This window comes from Beta vulgaris, chromosome 3 (assembly GCF_026745355.1).
Source record: "Beta vulgaris subsp. vulgaris cultivar EL10 chromosome 3, EL10.2, whole genome shotgun sequence".
Classification (NCBI taxonomy): domain Eukaryota; kingdom Viridiplantae; phylum Streptophyta; class Magnoliopsida; order Caryophyllales; family Amaranthaceae; genus Beta; species Beta vulgaris.
In genome coordinates this window covers 45,664,279-45,681,215 of record NC_079204.1, presented here as the reverse complement: position 1 = coordinate 45,681,215, position 16,937 = coordinate 45,664,279, and the positions used below count along the sequence as shown (strand labels likewise).

Here is a 16,937-nt window from a genome sequence, read left to right as displayed (position 1 = left end):
ATGCCTAGGAAACCGGTTGAAAATAGCATAGGAAACCGGACTATAACACATCTCCATCTCACATGTGTCCTAGGTTAAGAGACCGGTTATAATGTCCGGTTTCTTTGTTTATTTAGGAGACCGGTTGATAGGTAAAACCAGTCTCTTAGATAAGTGTACACATACTGTGAAAAGAGGTTAGGAGACCAGTTAACATTTATAACCAGTCTCCTTACCTTACCCTTTGAAACCAGTTATTAACCACAACCGGTTTCTTAGGTATATTACATGTTTTTTTTAATTAAAATGTTAATATATACATACATTATATGATCATGTATTTACGGTTCCTTGTATATACGCTTTAAAAAAACAGATCTATAAATAACCACAATAATAATAATATTATGAAACAAAAATTTCTACTTGCTTTATTAATAATGTAAAAAATATTTGCTACATTTAATTTACATACAAAATCAATTTCACTAGTCAACGCATCAATATATTCCAATAATTAATGTCTCAAAAATAAAATTTCTATAATCTAATGATATCTATGAAAATTAAAATTCTAACTTGAGCAAATAATATGTACAATTGAAACTTGACCATTGTCTTCAATCTCCATCGTCTCGTGTTTGATTGTTTAAATATTTCACCCACATATTTCTTAGCTCGTCAATCATCTCTTGCGAATAAGTGCTAGGAATCCCAAGAAAGTACTACAAATTAATTACAAAGAATTACAATTAGAACTAGTATATCTATATTTTATAACTTTCATATATACAAACTCGGAAAGAAAAATCAAAGCAAGAATAATCGAATTTCTAAACGATTCCTAATTTTTATGACGCATCGTTAGATCATGAATACATAACTTTTATTGGAAAATCATTGATTAACCTTGTATTGTCAATAATTTTCCTTAAGGTGCAAAAGTTGACTTTACAAAATTACCATGACTTTGCGCTGGACTATGGTAGCAAAATCACCCAATGCATATATTTCACCAGTTCTACCTCAACTACTTCAACTACTGTAAATAACTTGAAATACTACTGCACTAAACACCCCTTGATGCCGACAATAACAAATATACTACTACTTTCAGCAAAGTATCACTCATCTCATGTCTATAATATGTTAAACAACTTTCTCTAGTCAAAACTTCAATACTATATTGCTGAATTATAAATAGAGCTTCAACATCATATCTTTTGATGAGAATACTGCTAATAATAAGGTCGAACAACTACAGGAAGCCAATACATCGCTGAAACTGATTCCTATTTTCTTTTTCTGTGAGCAGGTCTACAGCCTAATCATGGATGAAACTCCGGTTAATCTCGGCATTTCACAAGAACTAATCTTAACTTTCTATAATTTTTTCTGTAGTTTTGCATTATAGGGGCTGTGGGCTAGGGATGATGCTAAAGGGAGTGAATTGGACCTAAGCAAACAACAGATGAATAAAAAGAGCCATATCTGACTATTCTAAAACATTTTAGTTTCATTTATTGTCATTCAAAATTCTGATGCACCATAATTTTTTCATCTAACATATATAAGGGTAAACTTGGCCACTTGTGAAGGTAAACCCCAACCCCTAAATCCTAATAATGGTTTCCCCATGCACAGTTGTTGCACAGCTGCACTTATTAATGTTAAAAGACTGATATTTGTGAGCAACCAAAAATCGATATGAGATCAGCCACAAACACAACCCGTTTACCCAAATTGTCAGCTCTAATCTCATGAAGATGGAGTACAAAATATAGATAGTTAGATTAGATACATACCCAGCCATGTACCCAAAGATCCCGAGCATAGACGACCATCAAGATTTGACTTGACAATTATATCCTCTTAATTGGGAAAGACAAACAACAATCTTGGATCCTACAACTGCATTTTTCTTCACAAGAGCGATATCTAGACGTAAGTCAAGGAAACATACCAGCCAATTCAACAAAATCAAGAATCGAAAGTTGGAATCTCGAGTGAAAACGCAGCAGAGTTGATTCAGATGTATTGAAGCTAATCAGAATTTTAGGGCAACAAAGGATACTAGAAGTCAATGAAGCTCCTCCAGTTAATTCGTTTACTTTTGAAACCAAGAATGGGGTTTCAGCACTTCCCTTTATGTTCTGTTCCCTGAAAAATGTTCCAAATGAATTCGCATTAAGACTGAATTAGAGATACTACAAGCAGATTTTAACTTAATTATAATTGAGAAATTTTATGAGAAAGCTCTCTGTATTGCAGATTCAACAAAGCTTCCAGCAGCAAAATGTTCTTTCGGAATAGGAACTGCAATAAGTATACCAGTTCCTAGCTTGAGTTTTGTGTTGGCGTCTGCAATTCAAAGGATATCCATCAGAAATGTAAATGACAAGAAAAATACACCATAAGAGATCAAAGTAAAGGTAAGTAATTTGTCAGACACCTATTAAGAGAGCAGCATCTTCAGGGGAATTTATGCGACAAGAAACCTAAAAAAACAAAGCATTAGATGATAATATACTCTTATTTTACAAGAGGTTGCCCTATATACAGGATTAACATATTGCAAGAGACCTGAAAATGCATTACATGATAAACGTCCACTATTTAGAAATTAGAAGTACAAGTATATGAGGTACATGGAGCTAAATTAGCACTCTGTTCCATAATATCTGACCATTTTAAAACCTTTTAGTTCCATTTATTGTCATTCAAAATTCTGATGCACCGTAATTTTTTCGTCTAACATATATCAACACACTATAATTTGGCAGTTTTAAATATCAATGCATTAACTCATAACTTCGAAAAGCCTGTACATAACCTCGAACGACAGTCATAGGAAAAGGAGAAGAGTATCATTATATGAAACAGGATTTGATAGCCTAAACACTCTTAGACGAACACCAGATTTCCCATTTGCTACTTGCTAGAAAATAATGGAATTATAGAAATGATGATAGTATACCTTACAACCACTTGTTTCAGTAAAGAAGGCAGGAAACTCATTAGTCCCATATCCAGCAACACACACTCCTTGAGTTTCCTGTGCCAAACAAATGGGATAAAATGAAGACCTTGAACTAATATAGGTTATGGAGGCAAGATAGAATTCTGGATCTTTCATAGGTTTATAGTACGAAATATTCGAATTCTCGAGCAATGGTTGAAAGACAACGAATCGAATTCAACAGAAGCTGAATATCCTCATTTTTCAGCTCATCAATTAGAACATCAATTGGGTTATAGCGGTTCATCTACCATGGCCATTATGAATATGATTTATGCCTCACGAAGATCCCTGAGTTTCCTGTGCCAAACAAATGGGATAAGCTGATACACTGTTCATATTCCACAAATTTAATGTTTCTTACCATCCAATCAACAACAAAAACCATTTGATTAAACGAATTAACAGGCATTTTGAGCATAGATCTAGGGTTCATCAAAATGTAAATAACAATGAAAAAAGTTTGATGTAAGATAAATAATTTTAGAATTCCTACATAAATATGTGTAAGCTACAGATTTCAAATCATAGAACGTATGATAAAATTAACGAACCTGGGAAGATCCAGATATCCGGTATCATCGAAAAAGGTGAAATCATTTTTCTCTGCTCGTCGAATTCGAAGAACGTGAATTGATGTGGAAGGAAAAATAAATATCTTGGGTTGCCGTGGGTTTTGCAGTTGTAGGAGAAGAGGGAGGGGTCTTTGGGCTTTTGGCCGAAGGTTGAGGAGGAGATGCTTGGTGAGAAGCCTGATTATAGCGAAAAGAATTGACGAATGAATCACACATTGATGAATTGAACAATGTGAGAGCGCCCTGATTATGAATTTTACGAAAGCAAAGGTGGAATTGTGATGGAAGAATTTGGATTATGAGATTGTGTGCTATCTGCTATGGCGAGGTTGTTCAAGAAGCTATGGAGAGGTTATGGCGAGGTTGTTCAAGAAGCGTTGTTCTGTTTTTTTGTTTTTTTTTTTTCTTTTGGCAGTTATTAACCACGATTCATATTGACAGAATAATATCAGGAGAGGTAGTTTTTTTTTTCTATTGTATTTGTTGCATATTTTTAAAAGTAAATAGATTTATATAAAACTTATACTGTATTAGTATTAATTTGAAAGATATTAAATTTTAAAATTATTATTTTAGGAAACCGGTTCAAGTTAGAAGTAGTTTCTTATATATTACAAGAAGAATATATACGTATAATAGTTATATGTGTTGAAAAAAATATATTAAAAAAATAAAATATTCAAGGAAACCGGTTTTACTTGGAAGCAGTCTCTTATCTCACAACAACTTTTTTATTAGTCAAATACTTAAACTTAAGAGACTGGTTTTAAATAATCAATGGTTTCCTATATTTAAGAAATAGGTTAGTAACCTCAACCGGTCTCCTATCAATAGTCTCTTTGGCCATTTTTGTAGTAGTGCCATGGAGATGGGCTTAAGATTCCCGCTGACCCCGTTTGAGAAGGAGATCTTGAACGCTTATAACCTATGCCTGGGTCAGCTTTCTCCAAACTCATGGGGAGGAATCTTGGCGGTTCAGGTAATATGTGATATCATTGGCGTTAGGCCGACCCTCACGCTCTGGCGCCATTTGTACAAGCTTTTTGAAATGCCAGCGGGGGATCACGGACCTGGGTGGTGGTGTTTCCAAGCTCGGCGAGGCTACCGAACCGTTCTTGACTTACCCACTTCCCAAAAGGGGTTTCGCCGGTGCTTTGCCTTCGTCTACTATGGGGGAGAATGGGGCATCCCGATCGTGCCTCCATCTGACGACCCAAATCACTGCCTCAACTTCAAAGTGCCCGAGTTGTCGGAAGACGAAGCCGTGGCTGCTATATACATGCAGTTAGAGGCTAAAATAGTGGACGGCGGCGAAGTTTTTGTAGCGGGGAACTGGCTCCCGAGCTGCAAGTCCTTTAAAGATGAGCACTTCCTGGCCGCGTTTGGTCTGAGCCCGGCTTTTCCCAAGGGTAATTCGGCAACAAGGGGGTCCGGTTGACTTGTATTTGCTTTATTTGCTATATTTTGCTAACTGTTTGTCTTTTTACAGAGGCTTCTCTTGCTTACATAAAGGAAACAGACCCGGACATGGCCGAACGACTAACCTCCGCCGCTCTGAAGGCTGCTCGGATTAGGGCCGAGATGAAGGCGAATAAAATTAATAAGCCTTCTAAGCCCAAGGTAAGACACTTCTCTATCCGACCCGGTTTAGCTTTAAGTTTTGCAATTTCTCACCAACTTTTAATGTGTTTTGCAGGATCCTTCCAACCCTAAACCGAGGAAGCGCAAGGAGCGCACCGAGGAGAGGGTGGAAATGACGGAAAAGGCTTTGGCGAAGACCCGAGCCGAGCAGGAGGCTGCCGCCAAGAAGGCTAGAAAGGATCCTTCTATCGAGGTGAATAGTCCTCGACCCGATTCAGGAGGTGGGGAGACACATGTCTCGGTCCACCCTTCAGATTTCGAGCCTGTTCGGAGTCCGGGGTACGAACCGGGGGCCTCTCACCATTCTCCGACCGAGCGCTCTTTATCCGAGGCACCGGTCCCGTTTACGCAAATGTCCAAGACGGACAAGAAGAAGAGGATCTCCGACGCACTGGAGATCCTATGTACTCAAACGACCGGGACCACATCAATGAGGTCAACCCGAGGAATGAGTCGAGTGAGCTCTTCCGCTCTTGGATGGACGTAAGTGAATTTTTTCTCCGTCCTTTCATTTGCTTTTTATTGGCCAACTTTTAATTGTTGTTTATTGTTCTGCAGTTTTCCATCCGGATGACCAAGGTGCCGAAGACCGGCTCGCCCTGGTACAAGAGGTCTCGGACCTGAAGCAGGCGGCTCGGCGCACTTTGATGAAGTGTACCAGGCCAAGGAGGCCAAGCGTTGGCCGAGCTCGCTTGGAGGAGGCCAACAAAAAATCGAGAAGGGCGAGGCGACCTGGAAGCAAGAGAAGGAGGATGGCAGATCGAAAGGACCAACCTTCTCTTGCCAAGGAAAACTGAGTCCGCCAAAGCACGGCCGAGACCAAGCAAGCTCAGGCCGAGAAGGATTGGAGGAGGTCCGGCTCAAACTCTCAGCCGAGGCTCAACTGAAAGAAGCCCAAGCGGCCGTTTCTCGCTCTCAGGAGGAGTGGTTCCAAGCTTGGCAGAAGTCGGATGACTGTACCATTTCTGTGCCGACGTGGGCCAGTCTTCCCATAAGATGGGCGAGGACGAGGCGCTTGCTAGGCTTAAGGTGGCCTTTGCTGATTCCTGTCCCGGGGCCGACTGGAATTCAGTCTGGTCTCGCTACCAGGAGCTGGCCGATGCCGAGGCAGCTGAGATCAAGGCCAGGATGGCTGAAGAGATGAGCTCGGACAGCGACTCTGACTCTGATGATGGAGAGGAAGATGCTGGAAGCACCGAGCCACCTCCACCAGAGCAACCTGCGGCCGAGCAACCTGCCACTGGTCCTTCTACTTAGCTTCCTTAGGATTTTATTTTCTTAGCTTTGGCCTTGTCGGCCCTTTTAGCTTTTCTGCTTTCCGACCCCCAACTTTTGTAAACTTTTGGTTGTATTTTACAACTTTTAATCAATTGGAATACAACTACTATTTTGCAACTCGTCATTTGTCGCATATTTTTCGTTATTTGCAATATTACAACATTCAATAGACAATAAACTGGTTAAGTTTTGCTTGCCTTTTTGTTCAAAATAGACTGGTTAAGTCTCTTTCATTTCTGGGGTATAAAACCGACTTGATACATGGACTGGTTAAGTCCGAGTTACAATTGATTTGTTTTGCTAACCGACCAAGTACTGCTGGCCTTACATCATGCCCCTAGTGCAAGTAACGAAAAAAAGTTACACATAGAATCTTTTGAGATTGTCTAGGTTCCAAGGCCGAGCCAGAGGGACCCCTTCGGGAGATTCGAGTCGGAATGTCCCTGGCTTGATGATTTCTGTAACCTTGTAAGGGCCGTCCCAATTTGCCCCCAACTTCCCTTTGAGATGGGAAAGTCCAGTGGCTTCGACCTTTCGGACGACCCAGTCGCCTAGACTGATTGGCCGAGGCTTTACTCGCCGGTTAAATGCCTTGTGATTCTTTGCTTGTACCGGATGGCTTGTAGCAAGCATTGCCTCGGGTTTCTGGCAATAGGTCTAAGTTGATGGGCTTTTCTTCTTCATTTGGTCGAACTCATAGAATGTCATCCGAGGGGAAGGAATTCCCACCTCGACCGGAAGGACAGCCTCGCTTCCATAGACCAAGCCGAAAGGGAGTGCCCCGTGGCTGCTTTTACCGTTGTTCGAGCCGACCAGAGTACTCCAGGTAGGTCGTCACCCAGCCCCTTTAGCGGCATCAAGGGACTTCTTGATACCCTTCAGGACAATTTTATTAGCCGACTCGGCTTGCCCATTGGTCTGAGGGCGGGAGACCCTGAAAACCTTGTTTGAATGCCGAACCGGGCACAATATTCTCGAGTCGGCCCACTGTTGAACTGCGGCCATTGTCTGATACCAAGGCTCTTGGAATTCCGAACCGGGTAATGATGTTCCTCCATATGAACAACTGAACCTGCTTGTCAGTAATTGACGCCAGTGGCTCGGCTTCGGTCCAGGTGAAATAATCAATTGCCACAATTAGGAACTTCCTTTGCCCAGAAGCCGGGGAAAAGGTCCGAGCAGGTCCATGCCCCACTTGTCGAAAGGCAGGACTGCTTGAATGGTGGTGAGGGAGTGGCCGGCGCCCTCGGTATGTCCGAGTGAATCTGAGGAGGGACACCGTCGGACTAAGTCCGAGGCATCAGCCTTTAAGGTAGGCCAATAGTACCCTGCTCTTAGCGCCTTTCCGGCTATAGTCCGACCCCCTTGATGGCTTCCACAGGCTCCTTGGTGTATTCTCGGAGGACATATTTCCTTCCTCGGAGTTATACATTTGAGGAGGGGATGAGTGAAAGACTTTTTATAGAGCTGCCTTTCATGCCAAAGGAACCAACCAGACTTATGCTTAATCCGGTCGGCTTCTTTAGGATCACTGGGTAAGGTCCCGTCTCGCAATCTCACAATTTCACCATCCATTGAGGATCGATTGAGTACGAGCTGCTCTTAGCATTTATGCTAGGTTCCTTCAACACTTCCCAAGTAATGGTTCTGGGGGCCGACCCCTCAGCAGAACTAGCCATCCGAGCCAGTGCATCAGCCTGCTGTTTTCCGAGCGAGGAATGTGGTGATCCGGAATCCGGACAACCTTGCAATGACAGCTCGGGCTTTGGCCAAGTACATCCTCATGTTGTCCTCCTTGGCCTCATAGTCTCCGGAAATCTGACCCACTATGAGTTGTGAGTCGGACTTGGCTATGATTGAGGTTGCCCAGCTATAGATCATACTGTATTCCGAGGATGAGAGCCTCATACTCGGCTTCATTGTTAGATCCGAGAAATTCGAACTTAACAGCATATTCAATTTTTTCTCCGACCGGAGGTTTGATGACCAATCCGGCTCCCAACCACTCTTTGTGGATGACCATCAACAAGCAATTCCCACTCCTCTTGCAACCGACCGGGGGTCGAGTTGCGCATTCAGTGATGAAGTCAGCGAGTGCTTGGGCCTTGATGGCTCTTCGGGGCTCGAACTCGAGCCCAAAATCTGCTAACTGGTCTGCCCAATCACTCATCCGACTCGATGATTTCTATTCTCAATAAGCTTCCGGAGCGGTTGTCCGGTTAGGACTTTGATGGGTGTGCTTGAAAATAGGGCTTGAGCTTCCGGCTGCCATACCAAGGCAAAGACCATTTTCTCAACATCGCTGTACTTCGCCTCGGCCCCCCTATAGGCGTGGCTGATGAAGTACACAGGATGTTGCTTTCCTTCTCGCTCGGCTATCAGGACGGCGCTAAGAGCGTAGTCCGAGACAGCCAAGTAGATAAACAGGGGTTCCCCCGGCAAGGGGGAGATCAGTTTGGGCAAAGATGCCAAGTGATTCTTGAGGTCAGCGAAGGCTTGCTCGGCTTCGTCATCCCATGCGAACTCTTTTCGCTTCAGGGCCTTGAAGAACACAAGCTTTTATCGGCCGACCGGGAGAGGAACCGACCGAGTGCCGCTAAGCAGCCGGTTAGGCGCTGTACTTCCCGAACATTCCGAGGCGATTTCATTTCTAAGACCGCTTTGATTTTGTCCGGGTTGGCCTCTATACCTCTCTCATCTACTAGAAATCCGAGGCACTTTCCCCCTTTAACTCCGAAGACGCATTTTTTAGGGTTGAGCATCATTCGGTATTTCCTTAGGGTGCTCAGCGTTTCTTTCAGATCTCAGGTGATCCGACTGGGCCTTGCTTTTGACTATCATATCGTCAATATACCTCAATGTTCCGACCCAATTGGTCGCTGAAGATTTTGTTGACGGTACGCTGATATGTCGCCCCGGCATTTTTGAGGCCGAATGGCATCATTTTGTAGCAGTAGACACCCTGAGGAGTGATGAACGCGTATGAACCCTATCCTTCTCGGCCATGGGAATTTGATGATAGCCGGCATTTGCATCCATGAAGCTGAGAAGGGCGTGCCCTGCCGTTGAATCGACCAGCCTATCGATCTTTGGCAGAGGGTGATTGTCTTTTGGGCAGGCTTTGTTTAAGTCGGTGAAGTCGACACACATTCGCCATGCCCCACTCGGCTTTTTGACCAAACCACATTGGCCAGCCATTCCGAGTATTGACACTCTTCTATGAAACCCGCCTCGAGCAGCTTCTTGACTTCTGCTGCTGCCGCGGCATTTCTTTCGGGACCTTGGTGCCTGAGCTTCTGCTTGATAGGTCTGAACCCCTCTTTGATGTTAAGCTCATGGCACATGATTTTCGGGTCGAGCCCCGGCATTTCTGTGGCCTCATAGGCAAAGACATCTTGGTACTCCGTGAGCACTTGGATGATATCTTGCCTTGTTTGCGGGTCCATGGCCTTGCCTACCCTGACAGTCCGACCGGGGTCCTGGCCGATCGCGACTTCTTCGTCCTCTTCGGCTGGTGAGGACGTTCATATTGCTTGGGGTTTTCAGTTATGTACACCCCGAGGCTCGTTGAGGGCTGACCCCCTTCATACTTTCTTTTTTTCGAGTCCTTTTGGACGTCGTTGTCCGAGTCCTTTTGGACGTCGGTTTTTTGAGGCTATTCACATAGCACTCTCTTGCGGCCTGTTGGTCGCCTTGAATTTTTCCTACCTTCCCGTCATCAGTCTCAAACTGCAAGAGGAGCTGGTAGGTGGAGATGGCGGCCTTGGCCTTGTTTAGCATGGGCCTCCCCATTATTATGTTGTAAGGCAAAGGGATGTCTACCACCAAGAAGTCGATCGGTAGGCTTCTCCCCTTACCCTTTTCACCCATCCGAGTGGGTAATTTTATTGATCCGACCGGGTGGACAGAGTTGCCCCCGAAGCCTATGAGCGGCTGAGCCATGGGGTAACATCCCGTTCGGTGTACTTCAGCTTTTTGAGGCAGTCAAGGGTGATTATATCAGCGGATGACCGCTATCCACCAATACCCTCTTCACCTTTGTATTCGCTACCTTGAGCTCGATGACAAGGGGGTCGTCGTGCGGAACCGCAACGTCCGACTAGGTTCCCCAAATGTCATGACGGGGCAGCTGCTCGGGGAGCTGAACATCAAGCACCTGATGTTTAAGGTTCTGGAGGTGAGCCTTGCGCGCTCGGCCGGTTAGGCCTCCCGACGCAAATCCTCCAGCGATGACACCAATGAAGCCTTCGTGTCCCCACTGTTCGACTGACCCACCTTTTGCTTTCCCTTTTCCTCGCTCGAACGCTTGAGGTAGTGGTTGAGCTTGCCCTGGTCGGCCAGCCGTTCAAGGATTTCTTGAGCTCCCGACAGTCTTGGTGGTGTGTCCACATTCCTTGTGGTAGTCACACACAAACTTTTGTCCCTCCGAGACGATGACGTCCGGATGGGCGTTGGCCTGGGAAGCCAATTTTTGTCCCGGATGCCAAAGTAGATTTCCTTCCGGTTTTTATTGAATCGGGGGTCGTTGCCATTATCAGTGAGCCGATCCCCTCGGCCCCCTGTTCTTTGATGCTTAGGCTGACCCCGTGATTCCCTTCATCCTTCCTTTTCTTGCCAACCTCGTCCGAGTAACGGCAGATATCCGTTGCTTGGATGAATCTTTGGCCCGAGCCATGGCTTCCGAGTAAGTTTTGACTTCATTCTCGGAATGACCATCTGAGCCGACCCGGTTGGAGGCCGGACATGAGGGCAGCGAAGGCTACAGCGTCCTGTAGGTCGGTTATTTTGAGAGACTCTTCGTTGAACCTCTTGATGTAGTCCGACAAGGATTCATTCTTGTCTTGCTTCACCCCCATGAGGTGAAGGCTGGTTTTTCTTTGCCTCTTTCCCGCTACGAACTGATGGATGAAGAGGTGCTCCAATATGGCGAAGTCAGTGATGCCCCCGCCGGCAGTTCTTGGAACCAATTCAGAGCCAACCCTCTAAGGGTGGTAGGGAAGAAGCGGCACCAAGTGGCCTCGCAGCTTGTCTGCACGCTCATTTGAGCCTTGTAACTAGCCATATGATCATCGGGTCGGTTAGGCCCGCAAATGGCTCGATCAGGGGGTTTTAATTTTACCCGGAGGTTGGGTCCCTAGGATTTCCTGACTGAAGGGGATCAGGAACTTGAGCCCTCCTCCAGCTAGCCTGGGGCTGAGAATGAGCCGAGTCCCCTTGGCCCTCTCGGTCATTTGCTTTCTTCCTGAGGAACTCCCGAGCGTCATAGCCTTGGCTGAGGCGCTTCTTGTTGTTAAGGAATTCCTCGGGCATCTTGGGGTTTCCGACCCGCACCCCCCCTTGGGGATTTAGATACATGGGTCTCTGCATGCTGACGGGCCGACCCCTGTCGCGCTGACTTTTCCTTTCCCGGTGGCTCGGGTCTCTCGCATCGGACCGTGGCCGGCTAGGCTGCGGGTCTCGATTAGAACGAGAGTTGTCCCTCTGAGAGCGGACGACCGTGCGCTCCCTGGGTCATGCTGATTGAGCGGGACGACTTGTTGTGGCTGCCTCTGCTGAAGCATGGCCATCATGTCCATCATACCCTTTTGGAATGTCTCTGGAGCTGAGCCGTGATAAGGGCCAGGTCAGACGCGAAGAGCGGCTGAGGCTCCACATGCTGGATATGCTGGGATACTGACCGAGGGTCCAAGGTTTGGACGGTAGGTGACCTCCGAGCCGGTGAGGGAGTCCGCTCGGCCTCTCGGTTATGCGCAGGCGAATGGCCTCGCTCCGGTCGAGGGATTGGGGATCCCGATTATGTGCGGGCGAGTGGCCTCTCTCTGGCCGAGAGACCTGCTCGGAGGCTGGCTTGCCGCGAGTTTTTTGGTTGGTGCCATGGTCAATTGGCGTTCTGAGCTGAGTAGCTGAATGATAAATCTGAGTGAGTGGTGGCGAAGTAACTTTTTGTACTATCCCCACAGACGGCGCCAAACTGTTTCTGTCTAGAAATTAAGGGTTCGATTCCTTTGCTTAGGGAGTACCGGGTCAGATTCGAATGTCCTGAGTTCAAAGTCCGTACGCCGGAATCCTGCAAAAGTAACGGTTAGACTGCCCCGGGGGTTGTTCCGGGATCGCCTCTCCGACGCTCAAGTCAGTGATCAAGCTTAGAGAGATAAAGTCTAGAGAGAGATGCTCTGGTTTGTTAGGTAAGAATTCAATACCTTCTCATTGATGAGGGGGTTGAGTATTTATAGTGCTTGGGATATCCCAACTGTAGGCCAGCTGGGGGCACTGACAGCTGGAATGCACCATCACAGGTGGGGCCCACTGGAGGCTCTAAGGCATTTATTGGGCTGGATTATCCTTGGTAAGCTTAAACCAGGAATTACATATTTTTCAACACAACTGAAAATTAAACCGAAATCAAATACGAACACGACCCTACTTGGTGCGTCATCCCACTACAAATTTTATTCTTCTCCCTCTAGTCTTTATCCATTTCTGGTGGTGAGTAAAATTATACTAAACCAAGCTGCTAACTTCACTAAAGAGAAGTTCCAAGTTGTTTCCATGGGAACAACAGTTAAGGCAGTGGCTGTCATCGCCGGTTCCAATAACGTCAAAGGCTCTCTCCACTTCATCCAACATTCCACTGGTCTCTCTCTTCCTCCTCCTCTTTCATCTTTATCTACTCAAAATCAATCACTTAAATATAGCACTAATAATATTTATGAAAAATGCAGGGATAACACATGTCAAAGGAAAAATAACAGGACTTACACCAGGTCTCCATGGCTTTCATATCCATGCCCTTGGAGATACCACTAATGGTTGCAACTCCACTGGTTAGCTCCTTTCTTTTCAATCTCTTATTTTATTTGTGTTTTATTGTTTCTGTTTGATCACCACGAAATCTTATATGAGACGGACTTACAATAATTTATCGTTACACGTAGAGATAATATTTAACATATTATAATAAGTTATTGTGAATCCGTGTCACCTATAACCTGTTGTTAGATTAATGTTGAATTTTGGATTGCTTTTTATTTGTGGGGGGTGGGGTGGGGGAAAAGAGCCTCATTTTAATCCGATGAAGAAGGACCATGGAGCTCCATCCGACACGGAACGCCATGTGGGTGACCTGGGAAACATTGTTGCTGGCAGTGATGGTAATTATCTTCATTTATGTTATTGTTTTATGTACATGTTAATCAAACTCTTTGCTTAATTTAGTGGGTATTCTGCAAAATCTAAAGTTGTTTTTGGTGATCATGTATTGATATGGTCCTTTTTTTTGTGTCTTAGGGGTTGCTGAGGTCTCCATTAGTGATTCCCAGGTAAAATTCTATGATTACAAACAAATGCCCTTGTTTTTATTTTAGCACTAAACTTTTTGGGTTGATGGGAGGGTAATGAATAATGATGAGACAAAAGCTAAACATGGAATTGTTAGATATCTAACTCTGAAATAGAGAAAATGATGAGATCCCGAATAAACTGCGTTCACAGAACTGCCCATGAACTTATATTCCAAAATTTTAGATATCTAACTATGAACTGTTAAGCCATTCTCGAATGTTAATCGGGTTCTCCAAATGATAAATTAGCCCAATTTTGGCACATTTTGGGTATAATTGGGTGGGTAAAGGCTAATTTTAGCTTTCTACAGTTTTATTTGTTCCCTTAATTGATTTTTGGCCTTATAGAAATGTGTTTCTACTCTGCAATTTTAATGAACTTTCCTCCATTTAATTCTTCTTGTTTTTCATTGTCCAAGTGTTTAGTGTAAGCCATATTTCACATAATGTGTTTGTTTTGGGCATTTTAGATATCACTTAGTGGGCAGCACTCAATCCTTGGGAGGGCTGTTGTGGTGCATGCTGATCCTGATGATCTTGGAAGAGGTTAGTGTACAGGTGGTCTTGAGTATTTATGTTCATTGACATCTACGTCCCCTTTTCATCGAATGAGAGTTTCTATGCAACATCTGGTTTTGTCTTTCAAGAATAATCCTCGTTGAGGGAGTTCCTTTTGCAAAAAAGATTTGGGAATATATTCTTTGTGCTTGAACTAACAAAAACTTTGTTTAAAATTAAAAATGAAAGGGAACCGTGACTTGATTATTTTGTGGTGGATCCTATTAAAGAGTCATATATGATTTATTTTGAAGCTGTAAGCTCAAAACCGCATCAACTTGTAGGATGGCTGATTTTCACAGTTTCACTGCATGTTTTAGGTCCTAAAATGGGGATGCTTTACAGTTATCTTCCTTGTTCATGATTCATGAAGAATCTTCACCACTTCTGCTACGCTTTTCATTTCATTCTCTGTAGTCCGACTTCTATCTAGATTGTCGTGGATGAGTGAGGGGGTATTCTGCAACGTATATTGTTGTCTTGAGAGTTAGTGACTTGAACCAAAAATGTGATTTATTGATCCAAACTGAAAAATTCAAATGGCCAAATGGGGTGTCTTGTTTATAGAGGTAAGTTGTAGGATGCTGGATGCACATCAGTTCCGAAGCTAAATCCTAGTCCTTACCCATTAACAGGAGTAGAAGCACACCCTTACTAAGACTTAGAAGACCGTATGATCAATAAGGTTTGTCTTGTCGCAAAATTTCATGTGAACAGAAATTTTCGATGCATCTTAGCAGCTTCTCCCTTCAATGTTGACTGGTAGTTTAAATGTAACCTATGGAGATGTCTACCTTCAGTGAATCTCTAATGGTATTACTACATCTACAGTTATATTTGGATGATTGAGTGAATTATTGAGGTCATTGTCTCCTGCAGTACCCTTGTGGCCTTGTAGCAGGTGTAAACTTCGATACATGAAATCTTAGTTGCTTTTGCCAAGAAAATAGGAATGGTCACTTGAGGCCATGGTGTTTTTATCTTACACCTTTCTTTTCTCAAATAATTTTTGATGCTACTTGGTGTTTGCTTACATATACTCTCTTTTCGCTAATTATATTCACTGATGCAACAGGTGGACATGAACTTAGCAAAGCAACTGGGAATGCTGGTGCTAGAGTAGGATGCGGTAATTATCTTCATCTGCATCTGTGGCTTTTATATTTACTTTCCGCTTTATTTAAAAAGGAAGATATATAATCAATGAAGGTCAACACCCTGAAATCTCTTGGTACAAGTACAGTATATGGACATCTCGAGACACTTCCTGAAACCGAAAATTCAGCCATGATAACCTTCTTGCTTTCATTGCTGCACTGATCATGCAAACTTGGTTCTAATCTTGAGGTACCCATACTGAATATGGAAGCTCTAAGCATGGATATCAAAGCTTATCCTCTTCACATTTTAGGCCAGAGATTTGAGAAAGATAAAGAACGCCGGAGTTTCAACCCCTAACATAATCTTTGCTAGATTTTCTTAGCTGATCCTGTGTAGCATAGTTGGTTCACATTTCAATATTAGTCTCCTACTGGCTACTATCACTAATATCTTAGTAAATTCAAGCCCCCAACACCTCCTGATAAATATGTTTTAATCTTTTTGCAGGTGTAATCGGGCTGCAATCATCCGTTTAGATCCTTCCCTTTATTTAGTAATAGACTAATTTCTGTTTGTGTTCTTTTATGAGAAAATATAATCACCAAATTTAGTTCATATAATTTCACAAACTTTGTCTCAGTAAATCTCTGGTAGGTAGTGTCGATTGCCGAGAATAAGGCAGAGGAAAATGAAGGGACCATAGCAGCCATATGTAAATTTCTTGTGCAACTTTTTCTATAACAGTGTAGTATAATATTTGAAGCAATCTGAACGTTCTTGGTATTGAAGGAGGAAGCATATTCTTCAAGTCCACTTGGAGTCCAAAAATAAAGTAAGAGATAACTGAGAAGCACATGAAGAAGACAGAAACAAAGAAGATGGAAGATGAAGAAAAGTTAGAGATAAGAGGGAGGGGGTAGGCAGTTAGGCACCAGGCAGGGTATCACCATGGATAAAGGTTAGAACAATACTTCTGTGAAAGAAGAAAAATAGAGAGTTGGTGTGTGACTAACTGAGTCACCTGCATGAAGACAGTAAAACTGACCAGAAATTTGAGGTCAAATCCTAACAAACTTGACTTTTAGTCGGAAAAAAGACATTAAAGTGTGTTCTTTTTGACACAACAAAAATATAAAGGGTGTTATTTCACATAATTTGTGTGTAGAAAGGTATCTTCTAACAAATAATCCTAACTTTAAAATATAGAAGAGAAATTCTCGAGTCTCGGGTGTCACGGCGTGTCTTGTACCTTACTCAGGGCAGTAAATTTCCAACTAATTATAAATAAGTAGGTCGTTCTTTATTGGTATCATGAGTAATATCTAGGAAGCCTACTATGCAAATTATCTATTGTTTCACCTTCAAGTAATGCATAATTGTAATCATGGCCTCTGATTAGTGATTAGTGATTATCCCCAGGGAAAAATAAGTGTATTGGGAACCTTC

At 43.5% G+C, this 16,937-nt stretch overlaps 2 protein-coding genes across 6 annotated transcripts; one reads left to right on the top strand and one right to left on the bottom strand.

Moving 5' to 3' along the window:
• Positions 1–462: 462 nt before the first annotated feature.
• On the bottom strand, positions 463–4,093 carry LOC125496082 (pseudouridine-5'-phosphate glycosidase-like). 4 transcript variants are annotated; one of them, XR_008968480.1, is made up of 7 exons: positions 3,553–4,093; positions 2,957–3,298; positions 2,432–2,477; positions 2,311–2,340; positions 2,054–2,139; positions 1,785–1,917; positions 463–704 (listed from the first exon to the last, which is right to left on the bottom strand). XR_008968480.1 is itself a non-coding variant. In XM_057393136.1 (4 exons), exons 1-4 carry the CDS (start codon positions 3,113–3,115, stop codon positions 2,126–2,128), a joined length of 249 nt encoding a protein of 82 aa, XP_057249119.1. In that variant the 5' UTR covers positions 3,116–3,247; the 3' UTR covers positions 2,054–2,125. The 4 variants fall into 4 exon arrangements, 1 of the variants encoding a protein (XP_057249119.1); XR_008968481.1 differs by having other exon boundaries at positions 2,957–3,034; positions 3,553–4,085; XR_008968482.1 differs by lacking the exon at positions 2,957–3,298 and having other exon boundaries at positions 3,553–4,083.
• An 8,862-nt stretch (positions 4,094–12,955) lies between these two features.
• LOC104906717 (superoxide dismutase [Cu-Zn] 2) lies at positions 12,956–16,611 on the top strand. 2 transcript variants are annotated; one of them, XR_008968479.1, is made up of 8 exons: positions 12,956–13,126; positions 13,215–13,316; positions 13,548–13,643; positions 13,780–13,811; positions 14,303–14,378; positions 15,466–15,519; positions 15,999–16,203; positions 16,281–16,611. XR_008968479.1 is itself a non-coding variant. In XM_048641553.2 (7 exons), the coding sequence occupies exons 1-7, from the start codon at positions 13,042–13,044 to the stop codon at positions 16,025–16,027; spliced, it is 474 nt and encodes a 157-aa protein (XP_048497510.1). In that variant the 5' UTR covers positions 12,956–13,041; the 3' UTR covers positions 16,028–16,257. The 2 variants fall into 2 exon arrangements, 1 of the variants encoding a protein (XP_048497510.1); XM_048641553.2 differs by lacking the exon at positions 16,281–16,611 and having other exon boundaries at positions 15,999–16,257.
• Positions 16,612–16,937: the final 326 nt, after the last annotated feature.

Bases quoted from the DNA above. Each gene is read 5' to 3' on its own strand.
- LOC125496082 (XM_057393136.1), bottom strand. From the start codon at position 3,115: ATGAAAGATCCAGAATTCTATCTTGCCTCCATAACCTATATTAGTTCA. The intron at 2,478-2,956 runs GTATACTATCAT...TTGTTTTTTTAG, and splicing joins CTGAAACAAGTGGTTGTAAG to GTTTCTTGTCGCATAAATTC. The intron at 2,341-2,431 runs GTGTCTGACAAA...TTTGAATTGCAG, and splicing joins AGATGCTGCTCTCTTAATAG to ACGCCAACACAAAACTCAAG.
- LOC104906717 (XM_048641553.2), top strand. From the start codon at position 13,042: ATGGGAACAACAGTTAAGGCAGTGGCTGTCATCGCCGGTTCCAATAAC. The intron at 13,317-13,547 runs GTTAGCTCCTTT...GTGGGGGAAAAG, and splicing joins TAATGGTTGCAACTCCACTG to AGCCTCATTTTAATCCGATG. The intron at 13,812-14,302 runs GTAAAATTCTAT...TGGGCATTTTAG, and splicing joins TCTCCATTAGTGATTCCCAG to ATATCACTTAGTGGGCAGCA.